Source organism: Apostichopus japonicus, chromosome 3 (assembly GCF_037975245.1).
Source record: "Apostichopus japonicus isolate 1M-3 chromosome 3, ASM3797524v1, whole genome shotgun sequence".
NCBI classification, from domain to species: Eukaryota; Metazoa; Echinodermata; class Holothuroidea; order Aspidochirotida; family Stichopodidae; genus Apostichopus; species Apostichopus japonicus.
In genome coordinates, this window is record NC_092563.1 from 11,923,121 (window position 1) to 11,945,263 (window position 22,143).

The window sequence follows — 22,143 nt, forward strand, 5'->3', positions numbered from 1 at the left end:
TAGTGGGTATGTTAACTCGTGCCTGCGTGATTGATACTATCATTGGTCAAAGGCCACACGTCAAATGTCAAGAAACCTAAAATATGCTTTTAGTCATTTTATGCTTGTCAACATGTAGGAAAAATGCATTAAACCACATTCTATGTAGAGAATGGTAAGAAGAATTTTAAAATAGGACAGATTTAGGTTGCTATAGGGTCGAGGTCACAGGTCGATTGAAGTAAAATTGGCCTAAATCGTGCGAAAATGTGTCTTTCAAACTCCTCTGACATTGTTTGTCAGATCACGTTAAAACTTGGAAGGTATGTGCCTGACCATGAACACTTGTCACTGCGTGGTTGATACTGTCATGGGTCAAAGGTCAGACGTCAAATGTCAAATGTCAAGAAACTTGCAAATTGTCCTGTATGCTCTATATATTTTTGTGGTTTAATGACTTTTTTCAACAGACGAACAAGCATGTAATGGCTAAAAACAACAATTTTTTTTATTTTTTGACCAGTGACAATATGATCTTTGACCCATGACGTCATCAATCTCAGAGCACCAGATTACATGTATAGGCGCATAGTCTCCAAGTTTGAAGCACCTTGTTTTCACAATGGGGAGCGGGACAACCTTTCCCTTTCGGTACGTGCGTAATTACTAATATATAATTAGATATATCATTTAATATTAAAATACACTGAAAGTAACACAGGCTGACGTAAGCACTTGAAATCTATATGTATGCTATTATCATCAAAACACTGTTCAGTCTGAGTTACATGTTAGAGGATATAAGTTAGATTCTAGATAGAAGGAGATTTTCTTTCTGACAGGAAAAAGTGCTCATCTAAATTGCTTGACACTGAAAGAAAAGTCATAGCAGAAAAATGGCGAATACTTTGCTTAAAGTAGCTATTATTCAACTAGCATTGTCGGTGGCAGTATCATTTGCTGTTGATCCTGGCATGGTTTCGAGAGTCACACCCCGTGGATTTGACTTCTGTAAGTTATGAATCTATTCTTAATCATTTTATATATTAAATATATTTGCACAAAGGCACACAGACTTTAAGGTGAAGTTCAGTTTAAAAACAGACATGTATATGTGAAGACAAAGTCGATCCAAACTAATAACTCACATTAATTTGATTTTTAGCAAAATTACTTTGAAATATATCGAGTGAAACCGTCGTGACCGCTAATTTGAAGAGCGGCCATTTTGTCTGATTGAATGACGTAAAATCCCCGAAACAGTTGTTTGGAGTTAAGTGGAACATATGTATGATACAGTCAAGAAACCTGATAATTGATTTTTAGCCATTTTCTGCTTGGCAGCATGTAGGGAAAATGCATCAAACCACATTCTATGTAGAGAATGATGAGTATAAAAGTTTAAAATAGGAGAGATTTAGGTGGCTAGAGTCGGGGTGAAAGGTCGATTTGAGGAGTCAGATTGGCCTAACCTTGTGCGAAAAGTGTGTCGCGACTCCTCGTACAATATAAGTCAAATTACGTTCAAACTTGGAGAGTATGCTCCTATACATGTAAACTGCATGGTGCTGCATGATTGATGACGTCATGGGTCAATGTAGATCATATGTCACTGGTCAAGAAATCTAAAAATTGTTGTTTTTAGCCATTACATGCTTGTCCGTCCATGGATCGCCCTCTTGTGTTCAAATTTTTATTTGACCATACTAATTTTCAGTAAAGTTATGCAGCACCAACGTAGGTAGTGTTTTTTTTACAATCATTCAATTCAACATGATCATATTTGTTCTGCTAGTGAAAGTAAATGACAAATTTGCATAACTGTCAGTTTCTGCTATGAGTATATATGTAGAGTATATATCTGTTGCAGGAATACATCCGTGTACTGAGTTGTTTAATCTTTTGAAATTATTTAAATGATGTAACGTCACTTGATCTAAGTCGTTTTTACTTTTCCTTGTCAATTAGCTGGTAGTACACTTAAAGTGAATTCGTGCGTTTCGAAAAAGGAAATACATAATACTGTTTATTTTCAAAAAGAGTTTAAGCTGCATATCTGAAAATCCGTACTAATTTCCCTCCTTTCATCTGCCTTAACCTATGTCTCTGCTGAGACCCAAGGTTTACTTACTCTCTTGGTGTATCCTATTGTCATCTCAGCTGCTTCTACATATACTTTCTCCAGCCCTTCGCAACATTCCTCTAGTGTTTCAACACCCAGGGCTTCATATCTGTTGACCTGTATACATTGTATTGCTCTCTCATCTGCCTGTCTTTAAGCTTTTCAATATCTAATTTAGGCTTTACCTTTGATCTATTCAAATATTTACACAGTTTCAGTCTTATTTTGCATCTGACAAGGTAGTGGTCGCTTATTGCGTCTGCACCTCTTTGTATTCTTGTATCTAGTACTGAGGTCCTCATACTCTTGTTCACTAACACATGGTCAATTTGGTTCTTCGCTCTTCCATTTGGCGAGACCAAAGTTTCCATATGGATAGTTCTGTGTTTGAAGATCGTACCTGTGATAACATATCCATTCACTTGGCAGAACTCACATTGTCTCTCTCCATTGTCGTCTCTAACACCTATACCTTTCTTGCCCATAATGTCATCTATTCCTTCGTTGTCGCATCCCACCGTTGCGTTGAAGTCACCTATGATAAATATCATGTCATGTCTGCTGCATCTGTCTACAATCTCTTGGAGCTGCCCATAAAACGTGTCTTCTTCCTCCTCTACTGCAGCTTCTGTCGGAGCATATACTTGTATGATTTTGACCTTCTTGTGTTTACCATAAAACCTTGCTGTAATTAGTCTACTACTGACTGGTGTCCATTCATGATACCAACACCTTGTGTTGTCGTTGCCCACATACAACAGAGTATCACCTGAAGCAAGTCTCACTTTCCCTGCACCTGTCCATCTGACCTCACTGAGGCCTAGAATGTCAATGTTGTACCTCTCTCTTTCTCTTGCCACAACTCCTGTTGCATACATCGTCCTCACGTTCCATGTGCCTAAGAATAGGCTGTGCTTTGGCGTCACCACAGTTCTTATCGGGCGTTGGGCTTCCCGAAGGCTTTGGCCCAACGGCGTCCAGTTGTGAAACTGTCTGCCACTGCAGTTAATCCAAAAAGGTTTTGTGGTCCATCATTAGGTCCTTGAGCATTATTGATTTCCATGATAAATGGGGTTTTTCCAGGAGGCGGTTATCAGCCGACTGCCCAACCCCCACTCTGGAGGACCGGGTTTTCTCTTAGGGTACCTTCCCCTTGACAACTGCGTGCCAACTCTAAGGAGCTCTGCCTGCCCGGGTTTGGAATCAGAGTTTTCCTCTCCTAGGGGATTTTAAGGCTCCCCAGCCCGTTCAAGCCAGTCTAGCCTGTGATCCCCTTGAAAAGAGAGACCGAGATTAATCTTGTATAGCGCTGGCTACACGCACCCACGCCGCTTTAGCTGTGATATAAGTACCACACCCACACCCACTGCCCCATGTCCTGCTAAAAGCAGCAAGAACACCCACGTTCGTGGCGAGGAGGTGCGACTGCGGAGTTCATCCTCGCCTTTGAGAGAAAGGAATCTAAAGCAGGACAACTTCTTTAATATAATATGGTCAGAGGAGTCAACCCCAAAAAGATGGAACAAGGGGTTAATTGTTAAAATCCCAAAAAAAGGGGGACCTCACAGATTGCAGCAACTGGGAAGGCGTGACATTGCTGCCAGTTATGAGCAAGATCTTCGGAAGAGTGCTCATCCACAGATTAAAGGACGGAGTGGACAAGGTTTTGAGGCAAGAACAAGCTGGTTTCGCCCAAACAGGAGTACAACAGAGCAGATATTTACACTGCGTAACATCCTGGAGCAGTCAAATGAATAGAACTAACCTCTGTAAGTGCATTGTATTGATTTTGAGAAAGCTCTCGACTCTCTTCACCGAATATATTGAGAGAGTACCAGATACCAGAAGGAAGGAGGAAGGTTGGCAGACCCAAGACGACTTGGAGAAAGACAGCAACTGAAGAGAGAGACAAGAATGGCTGGTGAAGCTGATCCGATGTGAGAAGAGCTGCAGAAGATCGACAGGGGTGGAAAGAGAGCATCTTGAATTATGTAACAGACGTTACGGAGAAGATTAAGATTAAGAAAAGATCTGAAAATCCATGAAAAATAAGGTTCTACCGAGCTGACCATTTAATTCATAAAAAAATAAATGATCGAAAGTAAAAAACGAAATCCGTTAAAGACCGATTTCATTCATATATTCTGTTACACGATGCCTCTTCGTATAAACAAGGCAATGAGAGAACGCACTGTTATGCATAATTAGTAACAAGGAAGCTCTCCTTGCTCGAAGAACAGCTAGCTAATCGTCGATGAGACTAGCAGACTAGTCACAACATTAAAATAAGTGCAAATCCTAGCCTATGGTCACACATAATACTACACTTGGTATCACAGACCTTCTATCATCTTCATAATCTCTCTCTGACTAGGCCCAAAAGCATAACTTAATTAGAACTAAGTCTCCGACTAGGCTGCTAATATGATACTAGGACAAAGGCTTCTACAATACTAGAACTAGCAATCCCTACCGCCAGTAACAGTTAGCTCACGTTCTTATTGCCGTTCGATGATATGACTTTCCATAAGGTGACCAGACGTACCTGGTTTTCGGAGACAGTCCCCGATTCCAATATTTCGTCCCAGGTTAACAAGGATTCCCGAATATGTCCCAGATTTTACAAGAAGGCCCTGAAATATTTAAATGCTACATTTTATTCACAACAGAATTAAAGTCTGCATCTACCTTACTGTCCGTTATACTTTCATTACACGTCGTTAATAAAACATAGATGTAAACAAATACCTCGCACAGACAAACATATAAATCTAAACAAGAACTACTATAATGTATGGGAGGCCTATTGTACTATATACATACGCGGATTATACGTTTTAAGAATATGACCATATAGCCACCCTTCAAATTGACAGTGACGACTGTTTTACTTGAAACATTATGGACTCGTCTCAAGTGAAATCAAAAATAATAGGGTATATTAGTTTGAAATAGGCAATGGCCTATCACAGATAAATGTCTAGTTTATCGTGAACCTCCCCTTTAGGTCCACCTAAACTAAATTATATTTATCCCAGCAGCAAGTTCTCTTATATTTAACACAGTGGCAGCAGCTGGTCGCAGGAAGGCGGAGGAGATGGCTAGAGGTCATCGTATTCCTGATCAGTCCGGAAGCACAGGACCTGTCAGCTATCACGTCTCGGGGTATGAATAAACTGCATTGAACATGAGCTAATTACTTAGCTATTTCACAGTCCTATCTGTAATGCATTGTAGTCCATTGACAATTTGTGTAAAAATAGTTGTTACTTTGCTGGCCGCCACACACCCCTTTTGTGGCTTTGAACTGAATTTTGGTGGATTATTGTCCAGTGGGGTCAAATACCTAAGGACCATTTAAGTGTGGGGTGTGTGTGAGGGGGGGGGGGAGATGTGTGTATTTGTGTTACAAGTTAACATTCATTTATTTGGAGGGGGTGATTTCGTATGATATCAAACCGGCCCAAAGCGATTGAACAAATCTAGTGGCCTAGCGGAAAGATTACTACTAACAGTAATGTCGTGTAAAGTATTGATTCTGGTTGTGGCAAACTCCGACATTAGTTGATAACTAAATAACTAATATTTGAGATTTGCAACCCCCTATTAGATTGCCTACTTAATTTATTCGTTTCTAGTGTGTTGGGGCCGTGATATGTTTCGTTGTCTGGAATGTCTTGTAATAACTTTAGCCACGAAATGCAGCTTTAGGCAATGTGCATAATACTATATTAAACTTATGACCTACCGGTCTATCGTTGCAGGCTCCGCAATCCTGCATTAGTTGATACTATCTCTAACATTATTCAGCATAGGATGTGTACATACTCTATATTACACACATGAATTTATAACAGTAATCAGCATAAGATGTGTACATACTCTCTATTACACACATGAATTTATAACAGTACTCAGCATAAGATGTGTACATACTCTCTATTACACACATGAATTTATAACAGTACTCAGCATAAGATGTGTACATGCTCTCTATTACACACATGAATTTATAACAGTACTCAGCATAAGATGTGTACATACTCTCTATTACACACATGAATTTATAACAGTACTCAGCATAAGATGTGTACATGCTCTCTATTACACACATGAATTTATAACAGTACTCAGCATAAGATGTGTATATACTCTCTATTACTCAGCATATAATGTGGACATACTCTATATTACTCAGCATAAGATTTGTACATACTCTCTATTACACACATGAATTTATAACAGTACTCAACATAAGATGTGTATATACTCTCTATTACACACATGAATTTATAACAGTAATCAGCATAAGATGTGTACATCCTCTCTATTACACACATGAATTTATAACAGTAATCAGCATAAGATGTGTACATACTCTCTATTACACACATGAATTTATAACAGTACTCAGCATAAGATGTGTACATACTCTCTATTACACACATGAATTTATAACAGTAATCAGCATAAGATGTGTACATACTCTCTATTACACACATGAATTTATAACAGTAATCAGCATAAGATGTGTACATCCTCTCTATTACACACATGAATTTATAACAGTAATCAGCATAAGATGTGTACATACTCTCTATTACACACATGAATTTATAACAGTAATCAGCATAAGATGTGTACATACTCTCTATTACACACATGAATTTATAACAGTAATCAGCATAAGATGTGTACATACTCTCTATTACACACATGAATTTATAACAGTACTCAGCATAAGATGTGTACATACTCTCTATTACACACATGAATTTATAACAGTAATCAGCATAAGATGTGTACATCCTCTCTATTACACACATGAATTTATAACAGTAATCAGCATAAGATGTGTACATACTCTCTATTACACACATGAATTTATAACAGTAATCAGCATAAGATGTGTACATACTCTCTATTACACACATGAATTTATAACAGTAATCAGCATAAGATGTGTACATCCTCTCTATTACACACATGAATTTATAACAGTACTCAGCATAAGATGTGTACATACTCTCTATTACACACATGAATTTATAACAGTAATCAGCATAAGATGTGTACATACTCTCTATTACACACATGAATTTATAACAGTACTCAGCATAAGATGTGTACATACTCTCTATTACACACATGAATTTATAACAGTAATCAGCATAAGATGTGTACATACTCTATATTACACACATGAATTTATAACAGTAATCAGCATAAGATGTGTACATACTCTCTATTACACACATGAATTTATAACAGTAATCAGCATAAGATGTGTACATACTCTCTATTACACACATGAATTTATAACAGTACTCAGCATAGGATGTGTACATGCTCTCTATTACACACATGAATTTATAACAGTAATCAGCATAAGATGTGTACATACTCTCTATTACACACATGAATTTATAACAGTACTCAGCATAAGATGTGTACATACTCTCTATTACACACATGAATTTATAACAGTAATCAGCATAAGATGTGTACATCCTCTCTATTACACACATGAATTTATAACAGTAATCAGCATAAGATGTGTACATACTCTCTATTACACACATGAATTTATAACAGTAATCAGCATAAGATGTGTACATACTCTCTATTACACACATGAATTTATAACAGTACTCAGCATAAGATGTGTACATGCTCTCTATTACACACATGAATTTATAACAGTACTCAGCATAAGATGTGTACATACTCTCTATTACACACATGAATTTATAACAGTACTCAGCATTAGATGTGTACATACTCTCTATTACACATATGAATTTATAACAGTACTCAACATAAGATGTGTACATACTCTCTATTACACACATGAATTTATAACAGTACTCAGCATAAGATGTGTACATACTCTCTATTACACACATGAATTTATAACAGTACTCAGCTTTAGATGTGTACATCCTCTCTATTACACTGCACATGAATTCATGTTACTTTCTTTCTTGTCAGCATGAAAATTACCAGCTTCCAGATTCCGCGATTAAGCATTCGTACTGAAAATGACGGACTTTGGGTTAGCAGTCATTTGCAATTATCCATTAATGGACATTTTCACTACAGCGCTCCTTTGTAAGTGAATCTATTTTTCTATTTCGTTATTGATCTTAGCATATAAGCTGTGAGTATAGGATAGTTATTGCAATGGTTGACCGCTCGATAACCTCTACCACGTGTGATTGTACTTAATTATTGTGTTATCTAGAGGGGTATTTACATACTAAAATGGTTAGTCAATTGAACATAGGACACTTATATCGAGAGAACCACATCAAACTACCTCCATCATCTTAATGGTTGTTGTTTATTATCAGTTCTAAATCTTTAATCTCGGTGAAGAAGATGATATTTTTCCCCAGTTATAGTGCTGATGGGTCGTTTGATGCCACCGTTGGTGATATGTCAACGACGTTCTACATTCGGGTTGGTGAGTGCATTTCCATTCCATTTAAAAATCCTTCAAAAACAGGGAACATGTTTAATGGCCGTATTTATGAAAATAATAATCATTAATGTATGTATATGTTAGTTTGAGGATTCTTTGTTATATATAATATCAATGTATGGTTTCAATAATTTACCTTTTATGCAACCCAGGACTGTATTATAGTCATATGCAAGGCACCTTGAACCTCAGCTATTAATGGTATATAAGCTACTATCCCATAACCTACCTTTGGGCGTAAAACCAGTTCAAACTATCTGCACAATTATGCTTGAAATATTTAGTTCATTCTTAGATAATCATGTTCCATCGTCAGTATAATAACTGTATTGTGACGACCAACTAAGGAATGTTATAACACACCATGACAATGCAGACATATCGCCTGTCTTTATTTAAGCTCTACAAGTTGCCAATGAACATATACGTTGAATGCTGCTTACAACAATTCTAGCAGATATCTTAAACCTTCAGAGAGTTACAACTACGAATGATTTGTATACGATACGGTTAATATTGTCGATGTTATCCTTGTCTCTAAAGGCGCAGATACGAGAGGACGACCGCACGTCAGCAGAAGTTATCTTGGTTGTTGTAACGCTGACCATGTTTCTGTTGATTTACACGGCCAGCCGGGGTAAGGACTTCTATAGTAATCCCAGTTAATATCACAATGATATCAGTAAGTAATAGAAATGCATATATTGATCACAATAAGCTTACCGTGGGAATGACAGTAATATATATATATATACATATATATATATATATATATATATATATATATATATATATATATATATATATATATACATATATATATATATATATATATATATATATATATATATATATATATATATGTATAGATATATATATATATATATATATGTATAGATATATATATATATATATTATTGATATCGTTATGAGTTGGAAAATCCAGAACAGTGAAAAAACTTCCAGCCTCCACCGGGATTCGAACCCGGGCCTCCCGCTTTATATGTGGGCACCCTAACCACTAGGCTATGGACGCTGATTGTATGTACAGAGGTTCGAAATCGGTACGGAAGGTCGTAATTCCACTGTAGGCCTTTGTCACCTGTATCGAACAATACTAGTTCTGTTTTTGGTGACATATTTGCCTTACTCTAGAGATCAAACATGATTCTAACCAACTCGAAGTCATTTGTGATTCCTTAAGCTGCCCGTAAGAGATCCGGCTTTACGAATCACAAAAGACTTCGAGTTGGTTAGAATCATGTTTGATCTCTAGATTTAGGCAAATATGTCACCAAAGCAGAACTAGTATTGTTCTGCTATATATATATATATATATATATATATATATATATATATATATATATATTTATATATAAACATACATATATATGAATCACTCTTAGAAAAATGTAGTGGAACATTTATACAATATAATATCCCGTAGATTTTCAGTTTTGTAGCACGTATAACCAAAAGTACAACATTTCTTAATTAACAAGGCAGTACTTTCTGAAAGTGTACTCAACAAAGTTGTCTTTTTAACTGATGTTCATTTGAATTTTCATTCAGCTGGATAAGTGACAAGGCAGCAGCCTATTTACAGGATTATGTGAACGACGAGGTACGTAACCATGACCACCATATAAAATGTTGCAATGTTACGTAATTGGACATCACAAAACGATTTTGAGTATTTCATATTGTGCTTACCTGAGAACGTAGCTGTCCACACGGGCTCTATAGTATTTTGATAACATTGTTTGTATATTTTCTCAAAAATATGAAATGCAAATCACGCTATCATGACTTTAGCGGTAGAGAACTTTCACAGTAATGTTTAATGATTACAGGAATGTTTTGGAAGAAGATTTTAAAACGTATAATATTTTACAGTACACAAGCTTCAAGTTAAAAATATAAAGAATGCCGAGACGTAGCATAAGAGAAATGATATATAATTAAAAGAAGTAAATCGGCAACTCATTGTGTTATTTTTTAATGATCAAATAGCACAATAAATAAATGGTGAAAATATATTTATCATTTAGGATATATATTCAAGATATTCAACTAAGATTCTCGAAGAGTCTAAATTCATCATCTACAACGAATCATTGTGCAAAAGTAAACATACAAACGTTCATCCCAAAAGGCCACGTTCATCACAGTTATCTGATTATCAAATATCGTAACTTTTTGCCCGAAACCTCTAGTGTGTCAGTAAGTAATTTCTCATTCAAAGTTAAATCATTTTCTCCTGTACAGGCTTGCCCACAAATTTTTCCCGAAATAACTAACATGATAAACCAACAGCTGAGGAGTCTGACAAGTAAGCAAATACTTTTGGGGATGAAAATAATTATGTTATGTAGTTGACGTCTTATACCATCTTGGTTGATACACCTATACGTGACCACTACACCCCCCCCCCTCCCCCTTCGCTCTCTCTCTCTACGCCGGGCCTGTGAAAGACCTAAAATATAACATAATGAATAGTACCGTTTTGTTGACAGGAAAGTAATAACAAAGTACGGGTTTGTTGAAATACATTAAAATATTGTGATTTGCGGTACAGAATGCACAGAAACTCCATTTTGCCAGGGTATTTTGAGGTGACTTTGCGGTTCCCTTCCTCAAATCAAAGTCACAGGTACCACGAAGTTTGTACCCCTCCTCGTCCATTCCCATCCCGATTGAACCCACTGCCGCCGCCTCTGCACTGGATACCATTTCTAGGTTATGTGATGGAATCAACAGGAATCTCACTCAAAATGTTGTTCCAAATCAGATGCGTGACATAAGTCTGACCCATAGAGTTATCGAAATCTCTTAGACTTAATCAAGTCTCCGTACTTAAACATGAATGTAAGAACTGTTACTTCCACGTCATCTTTTGTTGGTTCACATTTTTGGTTAGTTCAAGAATCATATTTATATAACCGCACAGGGCTCGTTTTTTACTTTAAGGAAGAATTCATCTGTTAGAAAAATTAATAAAACCGAGTAATTTCGTCAAGAGATAAACATGCATTAATTCATGTTGTCGAAATCTCTTCGACTTACAGAACTTTAGCACTTTACAGAACTTTAGCTCCTATATAACACAAATCAATGTATTTCATTATATTTTGCAAAACTGCAAACCACTGGTGAGTCGTCGGAATGTACATAAAAACATAAGCCCTAAATTCCTAGTATGTTACATCAATTCTATTCTGTTCTTTGTTATAGTGCTTGAAGAAATCTATGACGGACTAGAGCTAGATTATTCTTTTGTCAGTAACCCGAGGATGCAAATGTCCAGCTTTGATATCAATCATAAGGTAAATAGTTGAAAGTAATTCTTCTCAAACGTTTTCCCTTCTGTACCAGTAGTGACAGTGCAGGGTGCATCAGTTAATTGCATATTCTCTACAGATAGGTTTGTGTTGTAACTTTGTTTCATATTCATTCAAGGCATTTAGTTTAACATCACTAGATGTGTGTATGTTTGTATTTTAGATCCTCCCGAAAGCAGGATCTCGCGAAGAAGCCTCATTGGCTTATCAAAGCCGCAAGCTGACCGAAGTCAGTCTCTTAGATTCATATTTAACGTCCATGGTTATGAATTGTCAATTGTCAACAACTCTATATTACTGGACGACATACATCACTCGGGACGACTCGAACTCGGGACCATATGATCGATAGGCACCGGCGTTAACCACTGAGCTAACTTTTCTTAGTGTACTCGATGTAGTCGATCTTACAACCATATAGTGCGGAGACTCCGATTGCGGGGGTTGTTAAGCTGTCAATCAAATGCACGCACTTTTATGTTCCACGATTTGAATTCAGTGCCTTGTTTTTGCAAACCCGTTTGTAAATTTACATCATTTATGTTTTGATATTTCTGGGAAATGTGTAAGCCATTCGCCTACACTTTAAGCATCTTCTTCCAATAAACTATTTAAATATATTTCCACATTCGCCCTACTAAATATGTGCATCAGAGATATCTCGTCTTTTTGTGTCAACCTCAATAATCTAATTGATTCCCAGGGAGAGGTGTACGCCATTGATCAACACTCTGAGGCTCCTGGTCCAATAGCAAGCATACCTGTTGATTCTGATCAGACCAGTATGTTTTACGTGTGGATCACCGACTACCTCGTTAATAGTGCAGGCTATGTACTACACAGTTACGGATACCTGGAACGGAATGTTACGGAGAATGATGTAAGAGATTTACTAATGTGGTTTATTAAGTAACTCTAGCATATACGTAAACACAGATATAGTGAATCGCATTCATTCAGTAACGTGTAGGTGAACATGCATTGATTATATATATATATATATATATATATATATATATATATATATATATATATATATATTTATATATATATATATATATATATATATATATATATATATATATATATATATATATATATATATAATTATATATATATATATATATATATATATAATTGTATATATATATCACAAATGATTTTCGAGTTGGTTAGCATCATGTTTGATCTCTAGAGTAAGGCAAAATATGTCACCAAAAACAGAACTAGTATTGTTCGATACAGGTGACAAACGCCTACAGTGGAATTACGATCTACCTTACCGGTTTCGAACCTCTGGACATACAATCAGCGTCCATAGCCTAGTGGTTAGGGTGTCCGCGTACAGAGCGGGAGGCCCGTGGTTCGAATCCCGGTGGAGGCTGAAAGTTTTTTCACTGTTCTTGATTTTCCAACTCATTACGATTTTCATTTATATATATTCATTTGCCTTTGTCGTTTACCTCCATTGCATTAACATAAAGTCTGTTTAAAGTATCTCTTTCCAGATCCGACTTTAGGATTCACAAATGATTTTCGAGTTGGTTAGCATCATGTTTGATCTCTAGAGTAAGGCAAAATATGTCACCAAAAACAGAACTAGTATTGTTCGATACAGGTGACAAACGCCTACAGTGGAATTACGATCTACCTTACCGGTTTCGAACCTCTGGACATACAATCAGCGTCCATAGCCTAGTGGTTAGGGTGTCCGCGTACAGAGCGGGAGGCCCGTGGTTCGAATCCCGGTGGAGGCTGAAAGTTTTTTCACTGTTCTTGATTTTCCAACTCATTACGATTTTCATTTATATATATTCATTTGCCTTTGTCGTTTACCTCCATTGCATTAACATAAAGTCTGTTCAAAGTATCTCTTTCCAGATCCGACTTTAGGATTCACAAATGATTTTCGAGTTGGTTAGCATCATGTTTGATCTCTAGAGTAAGGCAAAATATGTCACCAAAAACAGAACTAGTATTGTTCGATACAGGTGACAAACGCCTACAGTGGAATTACGATCTACCTTACCGGTTTCGAACCTCTGGACATACAATCAGCGTCCATAGCCTAGTGGTTAGGGTGTCCGCGTACAGAGCGGGAGGCCCGTGGTTCGAATCCCGGTGGAGGCTGAAAGTTTTTTCACTGTTCTTGATTTTCCAACTCATTACGATTTTCATTTATATATATATATATATATATATTCATACACACACAAATACACTACATTAAAAAATGCTTACCTTAAGAACCTGTAAGATTACTATTCCAACCATTGATATGGTATAAAGTTCCCTGGCGACAGTGTCTATCAACCAAAACTAACATAAAATAAACATAAATGAACACAAATTAACATAAAAAGTCGAACAAGTTAACCAATTCTGACGCTATTTGGCAACGAAAAAGGTTTAAAGAGGAAGATTGACGTCATAACTTCTTTGTTATCTTACTCAGCTCACTTAATTAGGTGAGGCATAATCGGATCGACGAGAACGATTTAAATTATTGCTTGTTTTTAGCTTTCATTTTAGATTTAGTACGGCTTGTATCTCCATTTAATAATAATTCTACGGTAAGTTTATAAACTTTCGAAAATTGAGTTGGTGACGATGCTTTCTGGAAATACTTAATTCCATGCAATCTTCTTCTGATGCCGAACATAGCTGATGTATTTTTGTAGAACTTGTACTAGAATCGTTATTTATTTATAATTACAACAAGATTTCTATACTTTTTGGTTGAAACAGATTCCTACAGGGACCAAATTCAGTCTTAACACTTCCGGGTTTCCTCTTTCTGTTGTTTTCCCTCAGGTATGTTGTTTACATTTACTTATATATAGTTAACGTAGAAAAGACAATATATGCTATTTGTATCTCCGTTCAATCCTAGATGACTGGAATTATAAATTGGCTATACTGAGTTGCAAAGGTATACTTTATCTCGTATTTGAACTCGCACATCGTTATACTTGTGTCGAAATACTCTTAATGGTACCCTCATCCCACCCACCCTTCCTGCCCTACCCTGGTGGAAACTCCAGTTGAACTTTGCCCAAAATTGGCCCAAATTTGAACTATGTTGAAAAGGGTGAACTGGGGTTCCCAACTGGTTCAACTATGTTTTACTGGGTCCAACTGGTTCAACTATGTTTTACTGGGTCCAACTGGTTAAAGTTCAGCTATGTTTTACTGGGTCCAACTGGTTCAACTATGTTTACTGGGTCCAACTGGTTCAACTATGTTTTACTGGGTTCAACTATGTTTTACTAGGTCAACTATGTTTTAATGGGTTCAACTATGTTTTACTGGGTCAACAATGTTTTACTGGGTTCAACTGGGTCAACTATGTTTTGCTAGGTTAAACTGGGTGAACTTATTTTACTGCTTATATTTTTAAATAGTTTGAACCGGGATTCTCAACTGGTGTTATCTACACTTATATAACACCACACTATAAGAAGTTTTCATTTTTTAACAGTAGATCTATACTGTATGTAAGGGTGTTAGCCACTGAAAATAAATGTTTGTTCTTGATCAGAGAACTCTGGGTTTGGTGTGATGACCTAACACGAAATTCTGTTAATGGTACTCTCATCCCACCCACCCTTCCTGCCCTTCATGATAATACATTAATGTTATGCATCCTAACAAACAAACCATGAAGCTAGCTATACGAGGTCTCACTGAGATACTAAAGAATCTCCTTGACATTACTTGCCTCGTGAACAAATTCATATTACTCCGTACTGTTGCATTTTCTTGAGCTACAGGTCCGCAAGATGTTTCCAGATATGATGACACAGTTTCATGTCAATAGTACAGAACAACCAGTTTTTAGAACCACCACCGAGAAAATGACAATCATTATTTGTGGAGACGTTAGTGCCTTCGTCATGCAAGAAGACGACACACTTGCGTACCTGTTCACTTTGGGGGCAGTAAGTATATGTTACTCGAGCAACTGAAACTGAACATGTGTTCAAACACCAATCGCGCTAGAAACATTTTGCTTAGTTATAGCCTAAGTGATTTCGATCCTTTCAACTATATCGGCTGTTCAATAAACATACGTAATCAGAATACAAAACGCACACATTTACTTTTGATGTAAGAAACTAAAACTAATTTATCAAATCGGGTGTAATTAACAGCTTCGCTTCCTTGTTTCAAATCGGAAACGTGGGAGCTACATAGTTGAGATAAGACTAAGTGATCTTTATTGCATGAAATGATATCAATCCGATGCACTAAAATATAGACCTGGTTAGATTAAATCAGAATATACGTCATATGTTATCAAAAGGTGTTAGATAGCTGGCAAACACCTATTGCGTGTTCTTTACACAGCGATTAACGACAAGCTTCAACGTCGCCATGAAAGGACAGAACGTAACCTGGAGGTCAAAGGTCGACAGGTGAATAATAATTATTTTGATTTAGACGGATCATGCATGGTAGTATGCATTAGATACAGTAACTGATATAGATAAATATCTTACATTGAAGTGAAATTGGAATTTCTAATAAGGTGGAAATATTAAATATTATATATATAGCACCTTTCTTTGACCACTGATGATATATCTTTCAGAGACTGACACCTGTGAGATCACCTCCCTGTTCCCGCAGGGTGTAATAATGGACTACATTAGAAGAATTTCATCTTATTCAATATTTTTGCAAATTAAAATAAAAAGCAGAAAGTTGAAAAACTCTTTTTTTGTTTCTGCTGTTCCTTTTTTTTTTTAGTTTTAAGCTTGAGCTATTGGAGACAGCCATCGGTGACTTGAATGTGAGTATGATCCTGATATATACAAATATATAAATATTAATCTTTATACATACTCGAAGCCAGCAAGGTCCACCTAGTAAATATTAATCTTTAAAGATACTCGAAGTCAGCAAGGTCCACCTAGTAAATATTAATCTTTAATGATACTTGAAGCCAGCAAGGTCCACTTAGTAAATAATATTCTTTATACATACTCCATTAGTCTCCATTAGTCATACTAATCCTCACTATTTACCAAAGTAAAGATACAATTCAATTGGCTGACGTCATCGTCAGAGTGCTTGTGTCTGTTGTGGAATGAGGATTAGAAAGTGATTGAATGTTGATGTCGACACCAGAGGTAAGTGTATTATAAACTCAATACTGGATTATTATCATTACAAGGAATTACACGAAACAGTGTTTCATATTGATAAATGCAGTTGTAACATAAACTGATACTTGTTCGTGCATGACGGAAGACAAACTTATTCCTAGCTCATTTATTTCTAATTTACAGATTGACATGATCAAGAGGTTGTTACCTACGGTGATGAACACTTTCATCAACAGTAAGTGTTTCAGTTTGAGATAACAAAACGAGTATGTTTGATCAAACAACAACATTTACATAACTTTGACAAGTCGCGCCGATGTAAACAGTCACACTCGAGTATTCCAATTTGCTATTTTTTTCAGGTTTCCCCTCGTTAGGCTGTTTATGCTCCCAACGTAAAGATTGTGCAAGAAATGTTGCTGTTCGTTGTTTCTCAGAAAAGACGTAGATGCGTTAACTTCATCTTATTCTTTGTAATGCAGGGAAATGGAAAGGAACAAAGTTTACATGGGCTTCATTTATACCAAAAAACTAATGTATTCTCTTTACTTTTTGCCCTTCCCATGGCAGTTTCTCTCGAACCAATCAATATTGAGCTTCAGAATGCAGTATTCATTCCCTCCGTTTCACACTACAAAATTTTGACTGGTGTCCTCTCGGAAATATAGAGATATAATGAATTACGAGAAATGACATACCAAACTTAAAAACGAGAAATTTATTGTAGCAGACGCCTTATCAGGATTCAAAAGTCCCAAACTATTTGGCGTTACTTTTAACTCCTGGTTTCCTGAATTGGAGCTTTGTGTGTTTGTACTGTATTCATCAGATAAGCCTGTAAAATGAGGCTTTTAGAAATGTGATAGTTGAATGTTAACCTCCTCGTCCTTATTCTCTCTCTCTAAGTTGTTGTCTAAGAGTATATAACAAGATTGTCAGTGACAGTGTCAATGAGTGACAGTGTCAATGACGCTTAGAAGCAGAACTCGAATTCATACATATTTTTTCTTATAATGTTAACCCTATCATATGAATGTGATATACCACATATGAAACCTATTGTATTTTCAGAAATGGGTGCAGTCGGTAGAAATCTTCCATCATTTCAAGGTTATTACCCGACGGCCACCAACATCACACTGGGCGAGGTATGATATAGATTTATACACTGATAATTTGTGATAATTTTCACAAATTTAAGCGCAAAAAATACATAATTATAAGATATGAATTCAATTTCATTGTAATGTATTTGAAGGTCCCCTCAGGGGGGGGGGGTGTTATAGGGGGATATCCCCGGAGGTATATCATTTGAGATATTTCTGTTCGTTTATTTTATAATAGTATTTCTTGTGTTTTCACACACAGGGCTTCTTGAAAATTGGAACAGACATACAACAGCTACATACTCCCTTTGAAGATCTTCTCAGGGCGATATTTTTTAATGAATAATTTGGTAACAATTTCAAATGATGGTAAGGTGGAGTTATACTCAATATGTAAATGTATGTACTTCAAGGATAAAATGTTTTGATTTTCTTATTGGCGTCTTATTGTTTTCCCTTTGTAAATTCCATTTCTGATATTCTTCATTAAGTGCTTACAGCAAGATTACAATGGATCGATCTACGATACCCCTTGAAATGGTTTACCAAACAGAGACTAATGAGAGTGCCACGTATAGTTAAATGATTTCATCTCAATTTTCAACACTAGATCGTCTATACTCTTTTCCATGTTTAACATTAGTCATGTAAAACGCAAATACGAACATTTAAAAGTTTTCAAGTTTTACTTCTTTACTTCTTAAATCTTGATCAGCATCATGATTTGAATTATCAGTAGATCTTAATATTGTAACTAATATGCTCTTAATATTATTGTAATATCGAGGTAACACAGACAGGTTGTTTGTTTTTCGTATTATGGTTTATGTAAATATGTTAAGTACATTGACAGTTTATGACGTCATATGCTGTATTTGTTATTATCATAAAGTGATGACATTTCTTACGTACTTTATTAGACAATAACCAGTCCCACGTGACTCATATCTGAAGTATATCAATCTGATTTGAACGTGCTCAGAATAAAGCATGTGGTTATGTGATTGCCTGTATATGTTTTGTTTTTAAAATGTGCCGATACAGTTTTTAACATTAATGCAAATATTTGACTGATAATACGTTGTTCATGTGTGTGGCATGTAGATAAACAGTACTAACATGCTCTTCCAGAAAAGTTCCTTCCATGTGGAGTGTTAGATCAGTGGTTAACGTCGGTGCCTTCAAATCAAGGTCCCCGGTTCGAGTCACTCCAAGATTAATGTATGTCGTCCAGTTACAGAGTTGTTGACAAATGACAATTCATAATCATGGATGTTAAATATGAATCTATGAGACTGACTTCCGTCAGCTTGCGGCTTTGATAAGCCAATGAGGCTTCTTCGCAAGTTCCTGCTTGCAGGAGGATCTTAAGTACATATTACATACTTACATATGTATTGGTTGATAGTGCTGTCCATTAAGAGAAGCCGAGCACAAGAAAGCTGATACTGAGTTTCGTACATTCCTCATTCCAAGAAATGAAGCAAAATTATTGCGTACAACCTTCATAAAAAATGTAAAGTAAACGACATATCCATGAGGGATTGTGTAACACAGAAAGACATTGCCGTTTAATGTAACGTATCCTTATGTTAGGTAGTTCGGGGTAATAAATTAAGCACACAGTAAGTTATTCCATGCTTCACTTCGTTTATTACTTCAGACTCCTCAAACCACCGCTTCCTTTTACTTCTCCGAAAACATCCAGCCTTCCCTTTCCAACCTCCACTCTATTGTTACACAACACTGTCACATCTATCCTAAAACCCACCCTTGGCTTCTCACTTTCCTTTTCGCCGTTCATGCCTCAGCTCCTCACCTGACAAAGGCCACAACCCAACTATCTTAAACCCTTCTACCCTCTTCTGCTCATCTCTAGCTTTCCTTTAATCCTCTTAACAAGTCTTTACATGTCTTAGCAAGCCCAGCTTGTTATTCCCTTTAAGCTATCCCTGGGACATTCTTAAGCAGCTAATGTAACCTAGCACAGCTTTCTGCTCCCTACTTGCAGACTTCACAACACCTTATACTTACGAAAAATGTATTACAACTGCTTACATATTCCATATAACTATTAGCTGAAATTTGTTTTGGCATAAATGATAGTCTTCTTTCGACATCGATGTTACTATAAAGTCACTTTAGTCGAAACGCAAGTTCCTGCGATGTTGACAAAAGAACGTCATGGAAACAATCAATACAGTGTAATTAACACCAGGGAGAAGCTAGTTGGTATATCAGTGCCACACACACCTCCACCCACCCCGACCCAACCCCACCCCGCCCTTCTATCATTTGGGTCAGAGAGCAATGTGACGAACTCGAGCCGACGTTTGACAGTCCAGTACTGAATTGAGAATGAAATCGGCTTCTTGTGACTCACTCATATAACAAAGCTAGTCGTAAAACAACAGACTTATATTCGTTCATATCAGGCGATATCTCTTAGCACTGAAGCATTAATTGCACCAACAGATCGATTGAAACCAAAGGATTACTACGAAATACCTTATGATATGAAATGCAAATTTAACAGGTCTATATACTTATCACAGTCATTAGCAGTACATCGTTATTGTAAATCCGTCTCCACATACAACCACTATTTTCGTTTTTAATCTGACTGAATGCAAAGGCAAAAAAAGAAAAAGAAAACAAAAATGTGGCATTAGATAAACTTCCATCTACTGAGAAATTTGACTATTAACTAGATATTCCAGATGAATCACTTTTGAAGGATACATCAACAAGAAGATTATAATAGGAAAGGTAAGATTTCGAAGGACATATGTCATGATAATGGCATCATAGATCACCTAAACTAAGATCCGATTCATGGAGTAAATCAGGATTCAGGTTATTGAAATAGGTTATAAAGTTCAATCAGCCAAATATCCACTTAGGGACAAGATGGGGTTTCCAACTAACAGTGTGGAATCCTCTTCAGTCATTTGCAGAAAAATGTTTGATTGTCTGCTACTGGGATATCCCTTTAACATGCAAAGTGCAACCTAACTAGATATGTCAGTGACACATTACAGATGACAAGTACAGAGAGAGCTCAGTTTACTGCATGACGACGTTTAATAATTAAAGTCGAAGAATGGCGAATTTTCATCCGATTACTGTTAAATTTAATTCAAATAGTAGTGTTGATAGGAGTTATCTTAGCGGTTAATCTTGGCATGGTATGGCGAATCATTTTCAAAGCTATAGGTTTGATCTTGAGCAACCATGATCTGCTTATCCTCTTTGCATAAGATTTTGCTACTTCGTACGCATTTTGCATGACATATTGGAAATTCATCAAATAGCTGTTTACAAATCTAAACGATTGCAATATTTTGGAAAAGGTATAACCAAGAGATTGCGTGAGAGAACAGTACCCTTCCCCAACCACCGACCCAAAAATGCTCAATGCAAGCAGTTATTCTGTGTCAACTATTTGTAATACGTAGTATTAGTCATCGTAATACATCCTTCATCCCTGGACACTCTAATGTACCGTACTTAACTATGTCATATATTTCAAACTATGAAGTGTTTTATAGTAATACATATTGTAATACATACTAGTATCTTGTATACTGGAAGCGGCTTTTGAGAAGTATAATTTATATGTTCATGAATCCTTTCAGATTCACCGCATTTTGCTACAAATTGTTGAAACGATGACTTTCTGAGCGTAATTCATCATTTTGTGGCAAAATGTTACATTGGTGAGATAAATAAGTGATCAATTTATCATTTGGTGATTTTTTTTTTAAATTGATGATATTTGATAAATATTTTTTTCATTTTGCACTAAAATGTAGAGTTTCTCATTTACTATATTCAATTCATTTTGTTGCAAATTGAAGAATTTATCATTTTGTTGAAAATTACTTGAATCTTTACGAAAAAAATTAACATTATGATGGCATCTTAACGTTCCATGCTCAACTACGGTTACGTTAATGTGCCCTCACAATGTTAAGATTTTTCTCTGCAATTATGCTGC

General features: G+C 36.2%; 1 protein-coding gene across 2 annotated transcripts; it reads left to right on the plus strand.

Annotated features, from left to right (window-relative positions):
* Positions 1-702: 702 nt before the first annotated feature.
* On the plus strand, positions 703-19,776 carry LOC139963224 (bactericidal permeability-increasing protein-like). 2 transcript variants are annotated; one of them, XM_071963820.1, is made up of 16 exons: positions 703-990; positions 5,167-5,266; positions 8,093-8,212; positions 8,506-8,567; positions 9,129-9,222; positions 10,158-10,209; positions 10,854-10,917; positions 11,820-11,911; positions 12,630-12,806; positions 14,675-14,740; positions 15,700-15,867; positions 16,277-16,344; positions 16,679-16,721; positions 17,221-17,272; positions 18,109-18,185; positions 18,406-19,776. In XM_071963820.1, exons 1-16 carry the CDS (start codon positions 876-878, stop codon positions 18,487-18,489), a joined length of 1,434 nt encoding a protein of 477 aa, XP_071819921.1. In that variant the 5' UTR covers positions 703-875; the 3' UTR covers positions 18,490-19,776. The 2 variants fall into 2 exon arrangements, with proteins under 2 accessions (XP_071819921.1, XP_071819911.1); XM_071963810.1 differs by having other exon boundaries at positions 704-990; positions 8,500-8,567.
* The last annotated feature ends 2,367 nt before the right edge of the window (positions 19,777-22,143 follow it).

What these genes read in the sequence shown, in the direction of transcription:
- LOC139963224 (XM_071963810.1), top strand. Translation starts at nt 876, where the DNA reads ATGGCGAATACTTTGCTTAAAGTAGCTATTATTCAACTAGCATTGTCG. An exon ending in GACGTTCTACATTCGGGTTG is followed by an intron (nt 8,568 to 9,128) that starts GTGAGTGCATTT and finishes TTGTCTCTAAAG; the next exon opens with GCGCAGATACGAGAGGACGA. An exon ending in CAGCCATCGGTGACTTGAAT is followed by an intron (nt 16,722 to 17,220) that starts GTGAGTATGATC and finishes TCTAATTTACAG; the next exon opens with ATTGACATGATCAAGAGGTT.